Source organism: Orcinus orca, chromosome 1 (genome assembly GCF_937001465.1).
Source record: "Orcinus orca chromosome 1, mOrcOrc1.1, whole genome shotgun sequence".
NCBI classification, from domain to species: domain Eukaryota; kingdom Metazoa; phylum Chordata; class Mammalia; order Artiodactyla; family Delphinidae; genus Orcinus; species Orcinus orca.
Genome location: NC_064559.1, coordinates 156,676,502 through 156,700,935, shown reverse-complemented (window position 1 = coordinate 156,700,935; position 24,434 = coordinate 156,676,502). Strand labels below are relative to the sequence as shown.

General features: G+C 41.1%; 1 protein-coding gene across 4 annotated transcripts in view; it reads left to right on the top strand.

Moving 5' to 3' along the window:
- Positions 1–24,434, top strand: part of DNAJC6 (DnaJ heat shock protein family (Hsp40) member C6) — a 156,051-nt gene that overhangs the window by 48,504 nt on the left and 83,113 nt on the right. Inside the window, exon 2 of one of the 4 annotated variants that reach the window (XM_049698142.1) lies at positions 13,026–13,255. The exons of the other annotated variants lie outside the window; for them this stretch is intronic. Coding sequence (XP_049554099.1) covers positions 13,060–13,255 — 196 coding nt within the window. The 5' untranslated portion in view covers positions 13,026–13,059. The remainder of the gene's footprint in view (positions 1–13,025; positions 13,256–24,434) is intronic. 4 annotated transcript variants of the gene reach the window in all.

The window sequence follows — 24,434 nt, the reverse complement described above, 5'->3', positions numbered from 1 at the left end:
TATCCACCTCCTTTATAAAGCAATCTCTGCTCTTCTTTTTTGATAGCTCTCTTCAATTCTCCTCTTTCTCCATCTTAAGACCAATTCTGATACTCCTTATTCCTATTAAGGTGTGAGTGACAAATAGCATGTTAAACTGCTCTTTATGTTTTATAAATAAATATTTTTTATAAGTGAAATGCTAGAACTCAGTGTCAAAGAAGTAGCTCAAAATAATTTGCACTATCTCAATAAATTTAGAATTTTATCTTTTATATTTTTAATCAGTTGCTCAACTAATACTGAGTTGTCAGAGAGTGTGATGAATGTGGAGATAAATTGAAGAGCTGTCAATCTGGGGAGAATTGGGCAGATCTTAACCAAATAAGGACTTAATGAATGTACATAAACAAAATGACAAATGTTTCTGAAGGGGAGACCATTTTCTTAATTGTTTTGGGTTTGTTTTTGTAGGTCCTTTTCTTCTCTTGTATTTCCCATTTAGAGAAGTTCCTTTAGCATTTGTTATGGAGCTGGTTTGGTGGTGCTGAATTCTGTTAGCTTTTGCTTGTCTGTAAAGCTTTTGATTTCATTGTCGAATCTGAATGAGATCCTTGCTGGGTAGAGTAATCTTGGGGTGTAGGTTCTTCCCTTTCATCGCTTTAAATATATCGTGCCACTCCCTTCTGGCTTGTAGAGTTTCTGCTGCGAAATCAGCTGTTAACCTTATGGGAGTTCCCTTGTATGTTATTTGTCATTTTTCCCTTGTTGCTTTTAATAATTTTCTCTGTCTTTATTTATTTATTTTTTTTGCGGTACACGGGTCTCTCACTGTTGTGGCCTCTCCCGTTGCGGAGCACAGGCTCTGGACGTGCAGGCTTAGTGGCCATGGCTCACGGGCCTAGCCGCTCCGCGGCATGTGGGATCCTCCCAGACCGGGGCACGAACCCGTGTTCCCCACATTGGCAGGCGGACTCTCAACCACTGTGCCACCAGGGAAGCCCTGTCTTTAATTTTTGTCAAGTTGATTGCTATGTGTCTCGGCGTGTTTCTCTTTGGGTTTATCCTGCCTGGGACTCTCTGCACTTTCTGGACTTGGGCAGCTATTTCCTTTCTCATGTTAGGGAAGTTTTCAACTATAATCTCTTAAAATAATTTCTTGGTTCCTTTCTCTCTCTCTCTTCTCCTTCTGGGACCCCTATAATGCGAATGTTGGTGCGTTTAATGTTGTCCCAGAGGTCTCTTAGGCTGTCTTCATTTCTTTTCATTCTTTTTTCTGTTCTGCGGCAGTGATTTCCACCGTTTGGTCTTCCAGGTCGCTTATCCGTTCTTCTGCCTCAGTTATTCTGCTATTGATTCCTTCTCTTGTATTTTTCATTTAAGTTATTGTATTGTTCATCTGTGTTTGTTCTTTAATTCTTCTAGGTGTTTTTTCTTTAATTCTTCTGGGTCTTTGTTAAACATTTCTTGCGTCTTCTTGATCTTTGCCTCTGTTCTTTTTCTGAGGTCCTTGGATCATCTTCACTATCATTATTCTGAATTTTTTCTGGACGGTTGCCTAACTCCACTTCATTAAGTTGTTTTTCTGGGGTTTCAACTTGTTCCTTCATCTGGTACATAGTCCTCTGCCTTTTCATTTTGTCTATCTTTCTGTGAATGTGGTTTTTGTTCCACAGGCTGCAGGATTATAGTTCTTTTTGCTTCTGCTGTCTCCCGAAGGAAATATTCTTTAAAAATGATGATCTGTAAGTCTTTTAGAAAAAAGTGATCTAGAGTTTGTGAATCTCTTATTCAGGTCAAAAAGTAAATACTTTCAAAGAAAAATGACTTCAAAAGGCTACAAGTCTAAGTGTGCTTTTCTTAACTCAGTAGAAATGGTTTCATTTACATAGAAAAAGACCAATAAGTGACAACTTTATTGGCTGAATTCTTATTAATGCAGTGTGATGGAATGCTACGACCTTTTCCCTGGACTGGTCAGAAAACCAGTCCCTTGCATGTAGCCCTGTGGCCTTAAGCAGCAATAGATGCAATGGGAAACCTTTGTTGGGTGCTAAACAGTATATAGAGGACTTTTCTCTTAAGTCTTTCATGGACTCTTCCCAGTGTCATTAGTCGTTCATTTGTCGACTAACAAGTATTTATAAGTGGTCTGCATTGTGTCAGGCATGGAGTTAGGTACCAAACATGGTCCTACCATCATGGACCTTACAATCTGATGTGGGAAGTCGTACGTGTAAACAGGAAATTTCAATGTAATGTGTTGTAAGTGCTATGTTAGAAGACATACAGTGTTCTATGGGACCACATGGAATTTTATCTGACTTGGTTTTGAGAACTTTGATGGTTTCCTGGGGGGAAGTGCTTTCTATGTAGGGGTCTGAAGGGCAATCAGGGTTGTTCAGTCAGGGAGTCTTAAAGAAGCTCTATGTCTGGACTTAGAGAGAGAATGGAGAAAGCAGAAGTGGTGAGGGCTGTCTCCAGAGGCAAGTAGCTAGCCTTAGAATATGGAGGTCCATTGTTTTGAATACCTTAGACTGAGGGCTGTGCGAAACCCTTGGATGGTTTTAAGCATCTGTATCACATAATTGGATCTGCATTTTGGAAAGTTCAAATGTGAATCAATTTGCTCAGTTCTTTGTCTCATTTTTCTTGTCTCTAAATTGAAATGGATAGTTTACCCTTTACAGCTTCTTCCATCTATAATATTCCACAAATTTCTGCTATTATGGAAAAACTTAATTCCATGCTGACTTCAGATCTCTTGGGTAGCAAAGCGTGTGATTACAACTAGTGCTTAAAGAGGTGGTTTTCTGGGAAAAGGAGTGGGTAAGAGTGGGGACAGGAGGCTGAATGGATAATATATCATTTCCACTGGGAAATAAAGAAACAGAAAGGTTATGCAAGTTCCTCTGACAGTCTCCTGAAAGAGAACTGGTGGGCTTTAGCCTCTCAGCAGACAGATGGAATGGCACCTTGCCCCACTTCTAGTACGGATGAAATCTGATAGTTGTTTTCCAAAAAATTAAAGTGCTACATACTGAGATATTTACTGATGAAATGATATTTGCTGATGAAGTCTGGAATTTGCTTAAATTATGGGTTTATACATATAAAACATGATTGGCCATGACTTAGTAATTGTAGATATGAATGATAGGCCCAGAAAGTCCATTATATAATTTACTTTTGTATATGTTTGAGAATTTTCATAATAGAAAATAAAAGGTAAAATAATACTATAAAAATGCTCCAGTTTATTACTCAAGTTCTTTATTTACTTTTAGCACAAACGGAGAAAGTCAGACTCTCTCATTTGGCTGTATTGAAATAAATAGACTCAGAACTGCTGTGTCATAAACAGTGACACTGTGCTTTAAATTTTGTATCAACTTTGGTGGCTTAAAATATTCCAGACTGCATTGAGATTATATGGGCAGATCAAAGAAAGAATTACACTCCAAGGAAGGGGCAACTCTTCCAGGGATTTTGTTGATGACATGGGCAAGGGGTCTGCTGCTCTGGGCTTGACCCACCCTGGAAGACAGTCTCTGGATAGCAGGGTGAGGTGGAGAGGTCACTGGTTTTGAAGTCAGGCATGATAGACTCAGCTATGTTATCAGTCGAAGGGCAATGACAAGAAATAACAAAACAGATGACGTTCATTGAACTCTCACTGTATGCCAGGCACTATGTTAAGCTCTGTGTGTACTTTATATTAAGCAATTCTAACAGCTGCCTTATTAGTTCAATGCCACTATTTTATAGATTAGGAAATCGAGGCATAGAGAGGCTATATATAATTTGTCCATGATCACATAGATTTTACATAATTCCCAGTAAATGTTATGATAAATAAATAACTGAAATCCAGTGGTTAGGTTGCAGTTTGTATCCCAGTAAGGATTAATTTTGGATGCACATAACAGAAAAAAAGCAAAATAACAGTGGCTTAAAACAAAATAGTTTCTTTCTCACCTTTAAGAAGTCTAGAGATAATAGCTCCAGGGCTGCCATGTTCTCTGGGGATCAGAGTCCTTCTATCCTGTTGTTTCACTGTGAAAGTCTTCCATCTTCAAGGTCACCTCATGGTCCAAGATACCTGCTGGAGCTCCATATTCAACCAGAAGAAAGGGAAAAGGAATGGAAGAAGGGCATACCACCCATCTTCCCTTTTAAGGATGCATACCAGAAGTTACACACATCATTTCTACCTATATTATAATGACCTTTACTTAGCCCCATGTATGTACCTAGTAGATTATAGAAAACTTGCATGTGGCAGGTCCAAGACGTGAAGACTGAGAAATATATTCTTTATATTGGGTTGGCCAAAAAGTGTCTTCAGTTTTTCAGTAAAAATAAAAGACACATTTTTCATTTTCACCAAGAACTTTATTGAGTAACGTATTCACCCATTTGTTCCACTACCTTCTGCCATTTTCCAGGCAACTTCATAATTCCATCTTCCCAAAACTTTTATCTTTTTGTGCAAAGAACTGTTCCAGGTGACTTTTACAGTCTTCCAGGAAATTGAAATGTTTTCCATTAAGAGAATTTTGTAAAGACCTAAATAAATGGAAATCTGAAGGTTCAATGCCTGGTAAATACGGCGGATGAATCAGAACTTCCAAGCCAAGCTGTAACAGTTTTTGCCTGGTCATCAAAGAAACACATGGTCTTGCGTGATCCTGATGAAAGATTATGCATTTTCTGTTGACTAATTCTGGACGCTTTTCGTTGAGTTCTGCTTTCAGTTGGTCTAAATGGGAGCAGAACTTGTTGGAATTAATCGTTTGGTTTTCCGGAAGGAGCTCATAATAGAGGACTCCCTTCTAATCCCACCATATACACAACATCACCTTCTTTGGATGAAGACTGGCCTTTAGTGTGGTTGCTGGTGGTTCATTTTGCTTGCCCTACAATCTCTTCCATTCCGCATCATTGTACAGTATCCACTTTTCATCGCCCGGCACAATTTGTTTTAAACATGGAACGTTTTCATTACGTTTCAGTAGAAAATCGCATGTGGAAATAACGGTCATGAAGGTTTTTTTTGCTTAACTTATGTGGAACCCAGACATCAAAGTGATTAACATAATGAAGCTGGTACAAATGATTTTCAACACCTGATTTGGGTGTTCTGAGTATGTCGGCTCTCTCCCGCCTGGTATAACGTTGATTGTTCTCAATTAATGTCTTGATTTGACCACTATCAACTTCAACTGGTCTCCCCGACCGTGGAGCATTGTCCAGCAAAAAATCTCCAGCACTAAACTTTGCAAACCACTTTTGACACGTTTGATCAGTCACAGCACCTTCTCCATACACTGCACAAATCTTGTTTTGCATTTCGGTTGCGTTTTTACCTTTCTTGAAATAATAAAGCATAATATGCCGAAAATGTTGTTTTTTTTCTTTCATCTTCAATATTAAAGTGGCTTCACAAAAATTCACCAATTTTGATGTCTTTTTTTAAATGCACGCTGATATGACAGCTGTCACATACAATCTAACAAACTTGTTTCAAATGAAGTTAAAGACAGCTAAGTGCTACTAGAGCCATCTTATGGAAAAAACTGAATGAACCTTTTGACCAACCCAATAAAACTGTGCTACCCTGTGCCCAGCTAAAGATCAGGGGTTCTGTTAGCATAGAAGATGATAATGAATATTGGAGATCACTAGCTATCACTGCTTAGCTCACACTCAGCTGCATTTCAGAGCTCTGGTACCCTTGGGTATGAAATGGATATGGTAATTCTTCTCAAAAAGACCTTTCATATTTAAATGCGTAAATATACGGAAAAACCCAGACACTTAATTTAGAGCTTAGGAAATGCTAGTTCTTTTTCTCCAGGTAGATGTGGTCAAGTGGGCAGCAGTGGTTGGGTGCCCGGGAGACTCTGCCTGGAGACTCAGCACCCCAAGAACTGGCTTTCCCTGCATCTGAGGTGGTCACTGCTTTCCTCTTCACCACCATAGAGGATTTGCCACATGCTCGAGAGCCCAGAACTTTTAGGCACAATGGGGTTACAGAGGATAAGCATCTGTATTTTAATGATCTTGAACATAAAATCATATATAATGAGCTCAGAGCCAAACATGGGAATATCTAGGATTTAGGGAAACTTTCACTTCAGTGTAGATTTTCACCTGACCTTGGGGACCTATTTACCACACAGAACTTTTCAGTCTGTTTTACCCAAGAATGAGAGTAATTGAGCACAGGGCCAGCTCATGGTAGTCTGTCAGCGTCTGTCCAGGAAGCTGAAGTTTCCTGGCTTGTCAGATGACAAATAAAAGGGACAGGTGCTTCCATGAGTTACTCTTGAAATGTATGTGTAACACTGTCATACCATGAGCATGTCCTTGAAAAGTCGAGGGTGAGTTGAATGTTAGCAGGTGGAACTGTGTTTTCAGTGAGCTCACTAAGGAACCCCGTGGTGGATTTTCCTATAAGCTAAAGATGGCCTCCCAGACAATTTTTTGCATTTTCATTCATTCAATTAGCAGATACTTATTGAGCACCTACTGCTTGGCAGGCACTGTGCGAGACCTGGCAATACATGGTGAATATTACCTTTACCTACCAGAGTTGCTTAAAATACCTGAATTATAAATTGACAAATAAAATTCTTGGGCTAACATATAGTCAAATAATAATATTTGTTTCATCAATTCTAAAACAGCTTAAAAATATATTAACATGTATGAAATCTTGAAGCATCTTAAATTGATAGTATGTCATGTGTCATACGTGACCAGTAATATATTTTTTTAATGCTGCAACTTAAACTGGATGATTCATAGATGTGATGAGTAGGGCTTTTGTGTTTATTATGTGCTTTCATGTACCTTATTTCATTTGATTCCTCCTGTGAGGGAGGATGAGTAGTCCACTTTATAGAAAGGGAATATGGCTGTGAGTGGTAAGCCGACTGTAGAAAACTTGATGTGGCAGGTCTAGGACTCAAACATAGTTGTATTTTTTTCCTCCAAACCTAGTGGTTTTCCACCATACCTTGATGTCTCTTTAATCTCCTTACACACATACACATGTGAACACAATGAAGGTCTAACTTCTATTAAAGCAAGGAGCTTGCTTTTAATGAAAACAATGCTTTTTTTTTTTTCCTTTTCGTGGTTTAAAACTAGCCCAAACTATAGCCACATATCAGTTTTCAGGAGCACAGTATAAAAAGTCTTCTAACTCAGATGGTTACAAAACAAGCTGCTTATTGGGAAGCCACATTAATTAAAACCATTCAGGTTTCACTGAGCAGAACCTGTTGTGGGGTTAGTAAACCAAGAGTAGCTCCCATAAGGCACCCAGACCATTTTCACGGACCACACTTAGTAAGGCAGGTCAGAGCCAAGGAATGACCCAGATGCCCTCCAGCTTTTCACTTTGACCACTGGAATTACCTCTTACGACTGGTGCAGGGGCCAAAGCATGATCTTTCTAGACGGCAGTTTGAATCCCAGCCTATAGCTAGCTGTGTGAGCTTTGGCAAGTTATTTACCCTCTGCAAGCTTGCCTCAAAATAAGGATAACACCTTTGCAGGGTTGTTGGGAAGGTGAGAGTTAAGGTGGGTCAGGTAATTGGCAAATGGTAAGTAATCAGTGGCAGTTATTTTTATTACTGCTAGACTAGCGCTTCAGGGAGGCACAGGCTTCAGGGTATTGAGTTATCTTTAAGAATATGCCCTGCCTGGAAAATTTGTCCTATTTTCTGGGAGACCCAGTACTCCACCAAGCACCAGGAACAGACCACCTCGTTCCTGAGGAGTATTTTAGGAATAATTGAGACTTCTATTCATATTAGCTCACTTCGTTTTTTCCAGCATACTTGCTCTTCTCTTTTTGTGTATTGCTCTATGTGTAACTCTTGAGAGCTGCCACTATTTATGCATGCGTTCTATGGTAAAACCTTGATTAAATGGGACTTAGCAACTGGAACACTTCAGTGGCCATGGTTTTTCCCTCTGGGCTTCATTTGGAGGAGAAAGAAGGAAATGACAACTCAAGTGCTGAGAAAAATAGGAAAATTTAAGAACTAGAGAGAATCCTGTAATTCAGCACTTTCAGTTTTACTGCTAAGAGGAAGAGAAGCAATCAGGGCCTCTCTTCTGATTCATAATAGAGTTAGGTAATAATAGAGTCAGAAGAGAATTCCCAGTCTGTTGCTCTTTCTTCTGGACTGTGGCTTGAAGATGTGGCTTTGGCATCTCTCTTGATGTTGTTATTCCTCCAGGTTTGCCACTACATTACAGGTCTCAAATACATATGCCCACAGGGTTGACAGAGTGGGGAAGGCTGGGAATCATACACTGGGAAGTGGTAGTGAAGTGTGGCACTCAAACTGGAGCCTGTGTACCTTTTGTAAAGGCATCTAAGCTGAAAAATTTTTTAAAAGTACAGTACCAACAAAACATGTCTGGGGCCAGATGTGGTTTCCTGGTCCCCAGTTTGAATGCCTTGCACCATCTATACCCATAGGCCATATTCAGTAAGGAGATAATTGAATCATGTAACTCAGGCATGTTGCCAAAGAAAGTTTTAGTACTATTCATTGATTTATATCAGTTGAAGTGAAAATTGAAGAAGTTAATGTTAAAAAACAGAGCATAATACATTTTGCAACAGAGGATAGAAGCTCTGCCCTCAGTTACAGTTTGGTTAGCCAGAATTCTTTGTTGTCTAATTATCCAGGTGAATTCAGATGTCACAGTGCGTAGGACATTCACACTGGGAATTCACCAGTCTCGGTACTGGAGGTTTTGTTTTTTTTTTTTTTTTTTTGCGGTACACGGGCCTCTCACCGCTGCGGCCTCTCCTGTTGCAGAGCACAGGCTCCGGACGCGCAGGCTCAGCAGCCATGGCTCATGGGCCCAGCCACTCCGCGGCATGCAGGACCCTCCCGGACCGGGGCACGAACCCGCACCCCTGCATCGGCAGGCGGACTCGCAACCACTGCGCCACCAGGGAAGCCCAGTACTGGAGATTTTGCCCTACAAGCCCAAAACAATATTTCAAGAAATAACATCTTACCATGTGCTAAAAACTGATGTTTTCCAACCTACTTCATTTTTATGAAAATAATAGTCATGAATTGCTGTTTATTTTATAGTCCACTAGTAGACCACAACATGTGGTTTAAAAAACTCACTAGACTGGGTGATACTAATACATTTTTAAAATTTATTTATTCATTAATTTTAAAATTCGGCAGGTACTTTTATCAATATCTAATGAGTATGAGGTTCTCTTTTTGGTGTCATGGGGGTACAGACATGAACAAAACATGGATTTTTGTATTTAAGGAGTCCAAAACCTAACAGGATAGACATGCATTAAAATATCTAAAAACTCAAGGCAGAATAATCACTTCACATCATACATAATGCTTTTATATTATCATAAATCATAATGACAATAAATCTCTTAAGTACACAAGACAGATTTTAGCCTAATTTTAAGTAGGAAATCATGTTTTTGAAAAAGTGACATAAAAATAGAACAGTGATACTGATAATAGCTTTTGTTAAGCACTTACTATGTGTTAGGTACTAATTCTCACTACAACCTTATTATGATGACAGTATAATTCTCATTTTATAGAGGAGAAAAGTGGGGCAGAGAGGGTAACTTGCCTAAGGTTATAGAGCTTATAGTCCATGGAACTAGGACTCAGTCCTGGGAAACAAGGTGCTAGAATCTCAGTCGTAAGCAATGTTTTATAGTTCCTAGAGACAAAAAAGCACAGATCATAATCCCAGGTAGGTTGTGGTACATATTCATCTTCCAGCACCACCACGAAAGTTGTGCGACATCTGCTGTGACAGGAGAGCACTTTGGGGGTGGAGGGGATGAGGAGGAATAGAGTCTCAAATAGAGCCTCTCAGACATTTCTCAGTGTGGATAATCTTCACCAAGTTAATAAAAGTGACTGAGTCAGCAATGGAAAAGGCAAAGGGAAGGAACACTCTCCCAAAGAGGGCATCTAGTCCTTTGGCTGTGCCCCATATGTGATGTGATATTCTTGAGATAAAATAAATTATGGAACAATCTTGATCTTGGAAAAACAGAGTTTGACTCTAAATGTTCACGTTGGATTTTACCAGTACCACCTCTCTTCCTTAAGCCTAAGCTGTCATTCAAAATCACATAGACAAGTTTCCATTAGTATAGTCCTGGAGAAAATAATACTTAGCCGTTATTGAGCTCCTCCCATGGGAGGAAGTCGGACTGTCAGCGCTGAGGATAGAGCTGTGCCCAAGCCAGACCACTAATAGTAATAATAGAGAGCACTTGCTAAGTACTTACTTTATACGTGTTACGTACTAGTTTAGTTCTTACTTCAACTATATAACGATGGTACTTTATTATACTTTATTTTATAGAAGACAAAAGTGAGATCTTCGTGGATCTGCGAACTCTTTGTGAATTTGATCTTTAGGATAGTAAAGTAAATTTTAGTGTTGAAATTGGTGTATTTAATTTAAGCCCTAAAGTAATTTTTAAACTGTTGTAAATTAATCTAGTTACTGTATTTTCCTGCCTTATTATGTTCTTTATATCCCTAATTTTGTAGGGTTATTAATAGTTATTCTGATTGGTTGTATTTATGTTAAATTAAGTGTAAATATAAAAAATAAAATGGTCCCTGTATCCCACTCATGTTTTTCTTTAAATTTGTAAACTGGGGAAGTAGATATCTCAAAATACAAAGGCCTATGTTTAATCTATAATTTCTTCCAGCAATATGTCTGCAACTCTGAAAAGTTGAGCAAAAATAACTGAGTGCTTTTTTTGAAAATAATAATTTTCACTTTTCAAAAATGGTCTTTTCTAAATTCTCTTAATCCAGGGTATAAATCCAGTATTTGTCAAGGCACACGATAGATACTAGGTATTTCCTCTCCCTGTGGGTCAGTAATAAATTAAAGGAGAAGGAAAGGTGCAGAAAAAGGTTATTTAAAATGTTATTGGAAAAGATTTATTTACTAGACCTTACAGAGTATTAGTCAAGTATCTAAAATAGCTCAAACTGACAGATTGGGAAAATTGAAAGTATAAAGTTTATGTTTAAATTTTATTACAATTTTAACTGCCACCACTGAAGTTGTTTGATCTTGTAAATGAGCATTAACTGTGATTTGTGATTTGGGTCAGACCACATGTTCATCAGATAATGCAGTTAGGAAAGCAACTGGTCAGATAATTTACCTTTTCAGAGGGACTGGAGGGATCTAGAAGACAGCAGGCACTCTTGGCTTTTACTGATTTATCCCCTTCTTATAAGAATTTGCATTTGAGTGATCCTTCAACAGGAAAATGACTCTCAATCCAATTAATTTATTTTATGTAGACCTGTGTAGAGCTAGAACTCCCAGGAAACTCATTGGGTCCCAAATGATTTAGACTGAGGTCTCTTAGATGCTATAGTTTGATTTGTGTTCTTAAAGATATCATAATAATAACAACAAGAGAAAGTCATGAAAGGTGAAATGTCAAATCTAGGTTTGTGTATGGGTTTAAGGAAATTTTACATGCATGTACTTTTTTCTTGTTTTGGTGATGAAACTCTGTCAGATGACTTGAAAAGCACCTCAGTCATTCCAAATCTTAATAGGGAAAATGACAATTTTAAGCCAATATTTTCACCTGAAATGATGAGAACGAAGGATACTTTTGCAATCTTATTATTTCAGGTGAAAATGGGCACTTGGTAATTGCATTTTGAAACTTAACAGAGTTAAATCCACGTTTCATAAGGCTTGAAACATACAATGTTGATATCCTCTTTAAGAATACAAAATCACAGATATAAAATTAGGTGCACAGCCTTGAAAGGGACTTCTCCAGAAAAAGGGCACTGACTCTTAAGGTTCATTAACTTCTCAATAAATTCTCCTCTGATTAATTAGTGTCGGCTCTCTGTGCCCAGAATTATGAAAAAGGGGGGAGGGCCCTAGAAAGAAAATCCTCGTCTAGCTTTCTTCCCACGCATCCTCCCCAAGCCAGCTGAGTGGTATAGACCTTTCCCCAGGTCCCAAGGTAAATGATGTCAGAACTGAAATTGCACCTGATTCGCCCCCCCGGCCCCCCGCCCCGCCCCCCGCCAATTTTGTCCTTCAACAAATAGTTACTAGTCACATCTACCCACTAGGTGGAATGGGCTCTAACTGCCTGCTAGCGTTAGGATAACCAGGTCTTTGATGTCTCACTTAGGGATTTTACCCATTCTGGGAGATGTGGGCCGTGCTGCTGTTTCTTTCTGTCCTGGCACACATATAGCCTGGGGTAACATGCGGTCTTGTACTGTTCAGTTGAGTTACAAGTCAGTCCTCCAGGACGGCAACGGTAGGGGTGGCTTTGACTCGCCGAATCTTCCAGCAAGTATAGGCTAAGTTATACAAAATAGGCGTGTCTGGAGCTTACCAAGAGACCCTCCCCCCTCGTCCCCAAAGCTTACCAGGCAGAGACACCCAGCCCCTTTCTTCTTTACCTCACGTGCGCAAACACCCTCTACCCTAGCGGTAGTAGTCCCTTCCCCCTCCCACCCCGCCCCATTTTCCGCCTTCAGCCCCCCCTCCCCGAGAATCTCCCCTCCCTTACTCCCTCTTTCCTTCCCTCCCCGCGGGCCAGCCGCGCTTGGAGCTGCCCTGCCGCGCGGCGGGGCGACGCGGTGACACCTATAGGATTGCTTCCGGGCACTCCCCAGCCATAGGGGGGCTGGCCCGGGTCCGGAGCTCTGCTGGGCCGGCGGCTCCACGGCGGCTTTACTGGGGACGCGCGCACCCGCCCGCCTGCGTTCTCCCTCTTTCCCTCCCGCCCTCGCGCCCGGCGCCCAGAGCCGCGCTCTGCCCAGGGCGGTGGCTTCGCCGCGCCCCGCAACGCTCCTCTCCGGGGGCCGCTCCCTCTTTCCCTCCTCTTTGCGTCATGTGGGGCACTTGATGGTTTTTGTTTTTGTTTTTCCTTAAAAAAAAAATCCTCCTTTAGCCCTTTCCACCTTCCACCTCCCCCTTCGTCTCCCCAGGTTGATATTTTTTTCCTCTTCTGTGAGCTTGCCCATGAGCCTGCTCGGAAGCTACCGGAAAAAGACCAGCAACGATGGTTATGAATCCCTGCAGCTGGTGGACAGTAACGGGGACCTAAATGCAGGGAGCGGCGGGGGAGGCGGCAAGCTGAGAGTGAACGCCGGGGCGGCAGCGGCGCGGAGTCCCGCCCGGCAGCCTCAGGACCGCGCCAGCACCATGGACAGCTCAGGTAGCGCAGCGGGCGGGCAGCGCCCCGCTGAACTCTGCAGGGCCCTCCAGTTGTGGCCCAGTCCACTGACTCCCAACCCAGTCCGGCTTCGGAGAGGACAGGATGAAGGCGAAGGCACCTAATACCACCAGGGTGTCGCGTCTCTAATTTCTGTAGTCCAGGGAGCTAGGAAACGTTAGATCAGTCCGGAGGCCCAGTGACCGTAGCGATCGCCTGTTAATCTCTCTAGGCTGCTAAATACACCAGCTGGGGGCGGGGAGAGGAGGGGAAAGGGGAGGGGAGGGGTGGACAGGATAGGGGAGGGGGTGGCTCGAGGAGCAGTTGGGAAGGGGGCGGGGAGAGGCAGCTGCTTTCACTACCCAGCTGGATGAGGGGAAGAGGTGAAGGACGAAGTGTGCTGATGGTTTTTGCAGACTGCTGATGGTATTTATTCCAATTATTATTCTCGTAATGCTGATGTTATTTGCAATTCTGTAAAGCTCTGCCTCTTCTCTACTCTGCTGTCTGCTAGGTTTAATGCTGTTACCTTTCTTGAGCAAATTTTACCTGGGATCTAGAGCCCTTTTACACAGCTTTTATGATTTGCACAATGAAATTTTATTTCATCTGTTGTTGGCTTTGATCTTGTTTATCTTTATACTTTTGCACTGAGTGTATTAATATTTCATCAACCTCTATATGTAAGGAAAATGGAAATGCCTCTAAACTTTACATCTGGGCTTGCGACCGTCTTTTAGAAAGTGTTTTAGCAAGTTGGATTTTCTCTTGGAAATGTTCTTCTGGCGATTTCCATAGCATAGCAGTTATTTAATATATCCATGTTGGACCAGGAATGTCATTATAGCTGTTTGCTTACCTTTTCAAGGAACCAAGATAGGAGGATTGTTTACGTAAAGATAACTTATAATTGAGGTGCTCAGTGGTTTGTTCTATATTGGTAACTTTAATACTGGACAACTGAGAACTCCAGAGGAAAGATTTGTGTTGAGTTGTTTGGGCAGTCATGAAACCAAGCTGAATTTAATTCCTGCACTTTGCAAACAAATGCTTGTTTCTTTAAATCGTGTAATGGCTCTTCTTGGGCTACCATTTTCTATTTTCCTCATCCTATAAGTGGGATGAAATATTGTCCACAGATGTTCAAGTGTCCAGGCTGAAAACTAATTTTATCCATGTAAGCTCCTATTGAAGTTAAATAAGATATTGGTGGTGTGTTTTCTCAGTACTATTTTAAATTAAAGCTAAAATTATTCCCTAAGGGACTGATGGTTTCAAGGGCTTTGGTACTGGGGTTGTACATGGTTATTTGATTTATGTTTTTCCAAATCTGTGATGTATCAATGTACAAACCATCTTTTGAGTGGATGTGATCTCCTTTAAATCTTACAAAAAAGATTCATATACTCTAAATGATGCTACTATAATCCTTTGGGAACATGGTGTGCATATAAACAAATAACTGAAATGAAAATGAACATTTCCAGATGAGTATAGAGGAGCCTCGCTTCAGGGAAATGAAATATGAAATTCTGAACATTTCAATTTTTCATAGAGATTTTCATTTTAAAAATTGGAATTTTTAAATAAGTATGTTAACATTGTAGAATAAATTCTACATATATTTCCTGAGCCTGGTTATATGCCAGGCACTGTGCTAAGCACTGTAGGGAAGACAGTCATAAATGAGACAATTCTGACCTCTACGGGGCCATCGTACGATAAGGGCGGTAACTTGAACGCAGAGCAGCTTATGCTAAGTTCTGGATTTTTGGGTTTTTTTCCCTATCTTCACAAAATCAGACTTTTCCAATAGGTTTAGAGAAAAAGAATGAATTGCCTTGATAAATTGTTGTAATGAAAAAGCATTTTTATTAATAATACTGTTATCTCTAAAGTGCTTTTGCTAGGAGTTGATTCTTCAGCTTGATCAAACTAGCACTATATGAAGAGGTTGCAGGGATCGCCATCCACCCCCTTTAGGCTAAGAGAATATTGTGGCTTTGTTTCAACACGCATTTCGGGAGAATGCTGTTTGGATGAGCGATTGGTTCTTGAGAGTGGGCTTTCTTGTAGCGGGTAGCAAGTTTCATTTACTAGAGCAACTATATCTGTCCTAATTATAGTTCCTTCTTCTAAGATTTTCAAAGAGTGGCCTTGTGCAATGTAAATATATCCATTTGTTTAAGATATTTAATTAAACTCATGGATCACTTCTAAACCAGCAGTAATCTGCCCGTTTATTCAACTGATCGTACTGTGACATGCTGGATAGGACAGGTGGTTCATGGGGCTTTTGCTCTAACGAAAATGTTTAAGAATGAAAAAAATATGTCAAGATCCCTTAGAGAATTTAAAGCTTAGTCTTAACAATACCTTACATCTATATAGCTACTTATAATAGATAGGACACTTATCTTATTTCATTTCCCCAGAATTCTATTACATAGGGTAAACAGCATGTGTCTGTGCCTAGAGACTTGGGATCAAACCTCTGCACTATTGTTACTAGCTGGAAAACCTAGAAATGTTTAAGCCAGTTCCCTTTTTATAAAACTAAGAACATCATAGTTGATCTCACCATAGAGCTTAAGTTTGAGGCTTGAAACAACATGAGAATACCTTTGCAGTTTTTCTTCTTTTTACTGTCTGTGCCCTTCCAATTTATGAGATGAGGAAAGTCATTCTTACACATGGCAGGAGACTTGTTCAAGGTAAAATAGCAAGTTAATGACAGCCAGATTCGAGTCTTCTGACTCTAAGGTCTAAGTTTTTCCCCATTGAACTAAGCTATCTTTCTGTGTAGGCATAATATCAATCATTGTTGAAATGGAAACAATATTATCTACTTGGATTTTTCCTGAGATGTTCAGAAAATTTAATGACTTTGTAAGTCAACAGATTCCAGATAGATTCCAGAACAGCCCCTTTGCTGGATTTGTCTTGCAGAGCTGTCTGCCTGTCCTGGCTCACTTTCTCATTTTTAAAATTAATTAATTAATTAATTAATTTTTGGCTGCGTTGGGTCTTCATTGCTGTGTGTGGGCTTTCTCTAGTTGCGGCGAGCAGGGGCTACTCTTTGTTGCGGTGCGCGGGCTTCTCATCGCGGAGCGCGGGCTCTAGGTGCGCAGGCTTCAGTGGTTGTGGCGCGCGAGCTCCGTAGTTGTGGCTCGCGGACTCTAGAGTGCAGGCTCAGTAGTTGTGGAGCACGGGCTTAGTTGCTCTGGGGCATGTGGGATCCTCCCGGACCAGGGCTCGAATTCATGTCCCCTGCATTGGCAGGTGGATTCTTAACCAGTGTGCTACCAGCGAAGTCTCACTTTCTCTTCATTTAAATTATTCTCTAGAAGAGTGTCATTCAAAGGTCATCCTCTCATATCCCACATGGCATTGCAGCTATACCAATTCACTAGCTCAGAAACTTCATACTTCTCCTGTGTGCATTTTGCCTTCCACGGAAAGTAGAATCCACAGAAGTAGAATGCCCAATCTTGAGTCACTAAAGTGTTCCAACATAAGGCTTTACTTACAAAGTTCATAATGACAAGTCATAAGACAGTAGACCAACTAAAATCCAGATTTTAATGGGATTTAAAAGTGTAAGGGTGACGAAGAATGCTAAAATGTTTTCTTGCCTTGTATGAATCTGACTGAAAACAAAAATTATCTTTAACAAATACCATTCCAGGTAGTGTTTAAACACAGCACCCACATTTTGAATCTGGCTTTAACTTTATGAAACAATTACTTGGATAACTTCATAATTCATTGAAATATCATCAGCATATATGTACTAATATTACTTATTTAGGAATACCTGCCCATTTAAGGGTCTTGAAGGTTGAAGGCAAAGTTGATTCACCCAACTTATTTAGTTGTGGCTAAAGTTTGAATGACTCTGGATAACCATTTAAGGATGCACCTGTGTCAAATTTCAAATGCTTGGAGACTGCCATGTTTCATAGACTTAGGAGAATCCATGTAGCCTATGATATACACTTTCTGTGAGGAAGCTTTCACTGCCTTCTGAGGCAGTACCTTTGGACTGCTCTCATTGGTACAGAGTACTTTCTTTTATCTAGGCAAAAATCAGCCTTTCTGCCCTCTATGTTTCAAAATAAATCTAACCCCCTTCCAAAGGTTTTTCATCAATTTTTATTATAAAAGTTTTCCATGCTCTTGGCTAAAAAAGAATAAAAGATTTCATAAAGGAATAAAACGAAAAATGTAGAAATGTACCTTCTCCCTCTCTGATTTTTTAGGTCCTTGCCCCAGAGATAACCCTTATTGAAAGTTTGTGTAAACAAATATAGGGCTTCCCTGGTGGCGCAGTGGTTAAGGATCCGCCTGCCAATGCAGGGGACACGGGTTTGAGCCCTGGTCCAGGAAGATCCCACATGCTGCGGAGCGGCTAGGCCCGTGTGCCACAACTACTGAGCCTGTGCTCTAGAGCCCACAAGCCACAACTACTGAGCCCACGCACCACAACTGCTGAAGCCCACGCACTTAGCCCGTGCTCCCGCAACAAGAGAAGCCGCCACAATGAGAAGCCCGCACACTGCAATGAAAAGTAGTCCCCACTTGCCACAACTAGAGAAAGCCCGTGTGTAGCAATGAAGACCCAATGCAGCCAAAAATAAATAAATACATTTATATAAGAAACCCCCACCAAAAATATATTGTGTATATATATGTGTGCTTATATAAGATTAAAACTGTAATAAAATACAGATTCAAAGTTGTAACCATGTACCTTTATATACAATTGTTCAATAATGTTTAATGATAAAAATAGCTACAATTTAACGACTACAATCCAGACATTGTGCTAAGCATTGTACATATGGTATCTTATTTAACCCTCATAAGAATTCTTTAAGGTGGGTGATAGTTACTTTCCTCTTATAGTTGAATAAACTGAGGCACAGAGAGGTTCAGCAAGTTGCCTGAGGTTACACAGGCTCTACTCATTCTATATTGAGTAAAATTCCATAGAGAAATGCCTGTAAGATTGCAAATGAAGAACTTAGTAGTAAATGTTTCTATCTGCTTCTTTCCCTGAGGTAAGAAGAAATAAGAGTGTCTGAGGGAGCTGAAATAAATGTAGTTGTTTTTCACGTTGAATCTCGTGAAACAAGTATCTCCTTTTGTATTAAATATAACATAAAGAATTTTAAAATGCTGGAAACTAAGGAAATAGAGCAAAAACAGTATTGGATAAGGCTTATTAAATCCTGATGTAACGCTGAGAAAAGAGTATAATTGGTGCAGCTTCATAAATTTATGGAACAATGTCTTGCCAATGAAAATGAGTCCCTGCTGCTCTGGGAATTAGGTCCAGAGTATTCTTAACTGGACATCAGAAGTCCCCTCTAGTACCTCTGAAAGCCAGCGCAGTAGAACTTCATGTCCTTTCTTTACTGGTAGGTCCCTTGCCTCCCACCTGCATCTCTATGCTTCTGCATACACTGTTCCCTCAGCTTAGGCCAGCTTATCTCATAGCCATCTAGATGTCCACTTTTCCAGGTTATCTCCTACTCATTCTTCAGGACGTGGTTTCCATAATCTTAAACCCTATAAGCTGCATGAGATGGAGCATTCTCCATGCTCCTTCAGTGGCTTTCACGTCCCTGTCATAGCTGTCATCACATTGAGTTGTGATATGTTGCCTAGCATGTCTCTCCATCTAGACAGTAAGTAAAGTTCAGAGCAAGCCTGTCTTATTTACCTTTGTATTCTTGTCACTGCTTGGCATTCATTAGGAGCCTGATAAATACTCTTCGAATGAATGAAAGCATGAACGGAGTTGAATTTTTAAAAAGGGCATTTATAATGAAATATGCCCATCCAAACCTAAAAATAAGCATACAGCTAGATTTTCACGGAAATGAGGCCAGACTTGAAAGAAATGAAACTGTTGGCAAAAAGCTAGACCAGTTCAATAATGAGCATTTTTCATATGCAGGGATACCAGAGGGGAGAGAAGGATGATTAATACATAGTCCCAGACTCCCAAGAATTTTCTAATGTGTAAATAATTAGCTTAACGAAAGACTGCTTTCTTGATCAAAAAAAATGCAATCTATTGTATGATTCATCAAGGCAACGTTTTCAGCAGAAAAACAGAAACACTAAGTGTATACAACTAAAAAAATAGACTAACAATAGATGACTTTTCTCTGTAGATCTGTGTGTTTCATCCGTATCACAAGGTTTGAATCTTAGCCACTTTCAGGTTTAGTGTTAAACATTTTTTTGGTATCACCTTTGGCCATGTGTAGTTATATGCAAGCTTTATGGTGACTTACTGCTTTTTATCACCTGTACTCATCTTGAACTCCTTTTGGAAAGAATCTATAATTTTGAGGTGGATTGAAGAATCCTGCAGTTTAGATTGTACATTTCCTTGTTGCCAAAACTTGTAACTCAGGAAAAAAAATAAATTACAGTTAGTGTATATTAAACAGTTTCTCTTGAAATCTACTTGGAAGCTTTCGACAGAGCAGCTCAGTGTATGAGAATTAGTGCTTCACAGTCAAAGGAATTAGGAAATTTCATGACATGTGTTAAGAGATCTGGCAGTTTCTGTTACCTTTAATTGCTTTACCTGACCTGTCACAGGCTATAGTCTAGATCCAAAATACCTTCTTTTTTTTTTTTTTTTTTTTTTTTTTTTTTTTGCGGTACGCGGGCCTCTCACTGCTGTGGCCTCTCCCGTTGCAGAGCACAGGCTCTGGGCGCGCAGGCTCAGCGGCCATGGCTCACAGGCCTAGCCGCTCCGCGGCATGTGGGATCCTCCCGGACCGGGGCACAAACCCATGTCCCCTGCATCGGCAGGCGGACTCTGAACTACTGCGCCACCAGGGAAGCCCCAAAATACCTTCTTATTTCAATAATGCATCAAAGCATAATTTTAACTGGGGATAGAAATTAAAATTCAGCTGTGTATGGTGTTACCAATGAAATAGCCCCATCACAGAAGCAATCAGATGACCCAGTAGCTTCTGTGCAGTGTTGGGTTTGCATGTGCAAAAAATTCCTGTTGGCATGTTGCAACTAGTACTCTACCTGGTGGCTGGCAAGTTTGTTTGGCATACGTTGTAAGCCATTTCCTGATTTTAGAAATATTATGCTGTGAAAGATGTGCACGCTGGAATTGGGCGTCTAAGTGGTATAATAAGAGACAGAGAAAGTGTGAAGGGGGTGCAGAAGAAGAAGCCATAATTTGAACCAGGAGGACTAGGGAAAGCCACAGTGGAAAGTGATGTTTGAGCCAGATGTCAGTAGGTGGAGAAGGAAAGGAAAATTGTTTGGGGCTGAGGGCTAAGACACAGTGGCCTCATCATGCACAGTGTGTTGAGAGACCTGCATTTAGACCTGGAAGCTGAAGCCCTGATGGGTGGGAAGTGCTCTAGTGGATGGCACTGGAAGATAGGTCCGGGTGAGTTTGCTGAGGAGCTTGGACTTTATTCTGTAGGCTGGGGGAGGTTGCTGAAGGTTTGGGAGTGGGGCTGAGGCAAGCCCGACTTATCCAACAGGCATAGTGCCTAGGGACCACAATAATTTTAAGGCCCACAAAAATGTTTTAATTTCAATTTCTTTTAAAAACTGGAATAAATAAGTAACAGTAAGGAATTCATCTTTATATCAATGCAGTAAAAAAATATGTAAACTTTTTTTAAAATGGGGGAATGGGCACAGGAAGGCAGAAGTGCCCCAGGGCCCACAGAGTCTCTTGCAGCTCCAGAGAGAAGAATGTAGTGTGTGAATCCTGAGGATAATTTGCATCTGTGTAAGGGATGGAGTCCATCTGTGTCCTACCTGTGTCCTGGCTGCATCATATTTTCTTGACATGCTGGTTGAAAACACTGATTCCTAGGCTCCAGGAATTTCTGATTTGCTAAGGAGGGAGGAGGTGTACTGAAAGAGAGAGCGTATATATACGCCTGGAGGACAGGGAGAACAGTTACATGGCAGTTTAGTTGATGCCCTGAGAAATAACTAAGGCCCAAGCCAGGGCAGTGCTAGTGAGACTGAAAGGAAGAGGCCGCTCCTGAAAGCATTATGCAGAAGGGTGGACAGGCTGACAGCTGACCGGATGTGGGGCGGGAGGCCTAGAGAAAGCTAGAGATGATTAGCCTGGATGGCAGCAGGAGAGGAGGTAGTATTTCCAGTCTTTGCTAGAAGTGGAAAATGTGACCAACTGGTTTTCTCTGCTGCAGATGCACCACGGGCACGCGTGTGGCAGGGCTGGATATGCTGTCAGCTTGGCACAGGATTTCACCAGGCTTTCAGCTCTTTGGTAACCTGCCCATCAGGCTGTGCAGATCTCCAGGGCAGTGCTGTGGAGGGGCAGGAGGCGGGAGCAGAGCCTGTGTTTGCCTGGAGGGAGGAGTAAGGTAATCGGTGGAAATGCTAGAACCGAAGCTCTGTGGCACTGGGCTGAGTCCAGGACCGAGGCCGGAGGCCAGGACCGTGTAGGGTAGCCAGCCTGCCCTTACTCCCATTCTCACTGGATGAGCCCTCGGCTCTGGTTCCTTGCCTGGTGATGGAGGCACAGGAAGAAAGCTCAAACACCGAAGAAACTTGGAAGATGATTACTGCAGCAGGAATTCTCGGTCTCTATGGAAACAGACAAGTGCCTGAAAAAAAACCCTGACCCTAGGAATTCTCCAGGTCTGCTTGTACCTGCATTGGGCCACTTGAGCATTGCAGCACAAGTCCTAGCAGGACAGAAGCCCTCATTTCTCCTTTCTCTCTCCTCCTCTGCAGCCCTTCTTCCCTCTCTTTGCTTCTTTCTTTCTCTTTCTCCTTCACTTCCGTCTCCAACTTCCTCGTCTCCCTCTTTCCTCCTTTGCCTCTGCTACCCTTCTGCTCTGTTGTTCTCTCTCTTTTCCCCTTTCCTGTCTGGATCTCCTCCCTTCTCCCCAGTCAGTGAGTCAGCATGTTTTGGGAGACTTGGAGCCCCATACCATAAGAAGTGTGTGGATGACTGTAGTTTTGGTGTGTGTGTGTGTGTGTGAAACTTAGATCCCAGCCTGCTGCATGTGGTCCAATAGGTGTGAACAATGGTGTCACTTTCCGGTTTGGGTAATTGCATCTGACCTACCTAAAATTTCACTTGCTGTTGCAATTAGCAAAGTATTCCAGGCTGTGACTTGGTGATGAGAGGTTTCATAAGCCTCCATCCCAGAGGTAACTGCATTTCATTCAGATGAAGGAAAGAATTTTTCTTCTTAATTCGCAACTAGGGAGTGCAAGATCATAGCTCTCCATTTCCCCCTCCCTGTCTCTCCTACCTCACCCCTGCAGGAACGCAGATCTTTCTCTTCCCCTCTGCTACTGCTGAAGCCTAGATAAATTGCTGTGTTTTCAGTCTTTACAGTTCAGTTTGCTGGTGCTCTTGCATAGTGGGGGTATTAGGGAATCATGAGTCAGAAATCCCAGATACAAGCTCTGGCTCTGTCATTTGCAGGCTGTAACCTTGGGCAGGTAATTCAAGTGAGAACAATCATACTGACCCTGCCTGTTTCACAGGCAAGGTGAAATGTAGCTGATAGCACCGTGCAGTGAATAATCCTTCATTTATTCACTTCACAGTGTCTGTGGTCTGCCTACTATGTGCTGGTATTGTTCTAGGCACAGAGATACAATGCAGGATGAGACGCAATCCAGTAAGCAAAGATAAAGGATTATATGGAGTGTTAAATGCCATGGAGGGGACCAGAGTGAGAAAGGATAACTCAGGGTGGTGGAGGCCAAGCCAGCAGCAGGGCCCAGGTCTTCTGACATATCGGAGTGTGACAGAGATTGCAAAGGAGGAGGCCTGAGATCTTGGGCACCCAGTGACCAAGATGTATCAGCTACTTTAGGAGAAGACAAGCTGGAGGGATAGAACAGGAAAAATTAGGTTTTAGCTGTTAGGGAAATTGGCTTATTAGGTGCCTCAAAAAAGTATAGCAGGATTTCGCTTTAATTATCCGTCTTAACACCCAGCCGTTAAACCCCCTCCCAGGGTAGGAGGCTGGCTTTGTTTCTCGATGTGCCAGGAGAGAAGTGTCTCCGTTATGCCTCTCACTGGTACACACAGCCTGGCAGGCTTTCACGCTGTCTTGTTTTGTGAGCATTTGCAGTCCTAACAGAATACAGTTCTATTTCATATGTTGCTTTGTTTTCAAGCCATTGCGTGAGAGCCGGGCTTCTTGTCTCAAAAACCAAAACCAAACCAAAACAAAAGCCCCTGTTTTTGTTTATAGCAGTGGTACCTGTTTATGAAAAGAAAATTTAAAACGATTCAGAGAGTGGTATAAAAATGAAAATAAAAGTCCACATTTTTTCTCTCAGCTTTTAGTTTTACTCTCCAGATATAATTAATATTAATGATTTCTTGTATATACTTAGAGAATATGCAAGCATATATAAGCTTATATACAACCGCATAGACACATGCAGATTCCTGCACACCCATATACACATACACGCATTCATATGTAATGTATACTTGTATATCCTGGAATCTTATACATGCTGTTACATAACTTGATCTTTACTTAACACTATATCTTGGATAACTTTCTACATTAGTACCTAGAGATGTAACTCATTTTCTCTAATAACTGCTTTGAATTCCACTGTCCAAGTTCCTCTATTGATAGGCAGTAAATATCTTTGAACATAAATTTTTGTATATTGCATATGTGGTATATACCTCTGGGATAAATTCTTAGAAATGGCACTGCTAGGAAAAAGAGCCTGTTCATTTCACATTATGATAGATCTTGCTGCATTGCTTTCTAAGAACCTTGTACCAACTTAGATTTCTACTAACAGTGTATGGGATTACTTTTTCCCCCCACAACCTTGTCAAGGCTGAGTATTATCAAACTTCTTAATTTTTGGCAGTCTCATGAATGAGAAATAGTGATAATGCTTTGTTTAAAACTGGCATTACCTGTTGATACTTCCATGAGTTATTTTTGTTTTTGGAAATGGGGTTTGATTACTTTTTATTACATAGGTAATATATATCTAGGGAAAAACAATTTAGAAAATGCAGAAAAGCACACACACACACACACACAATAACTGATAAACTTGTTTTTCATGGATAACCATTATTATTAACATTTTGGAATTGATCCTTTTGTCTCTTATCTATGTGTAAAAATATGAATGAAAAGAT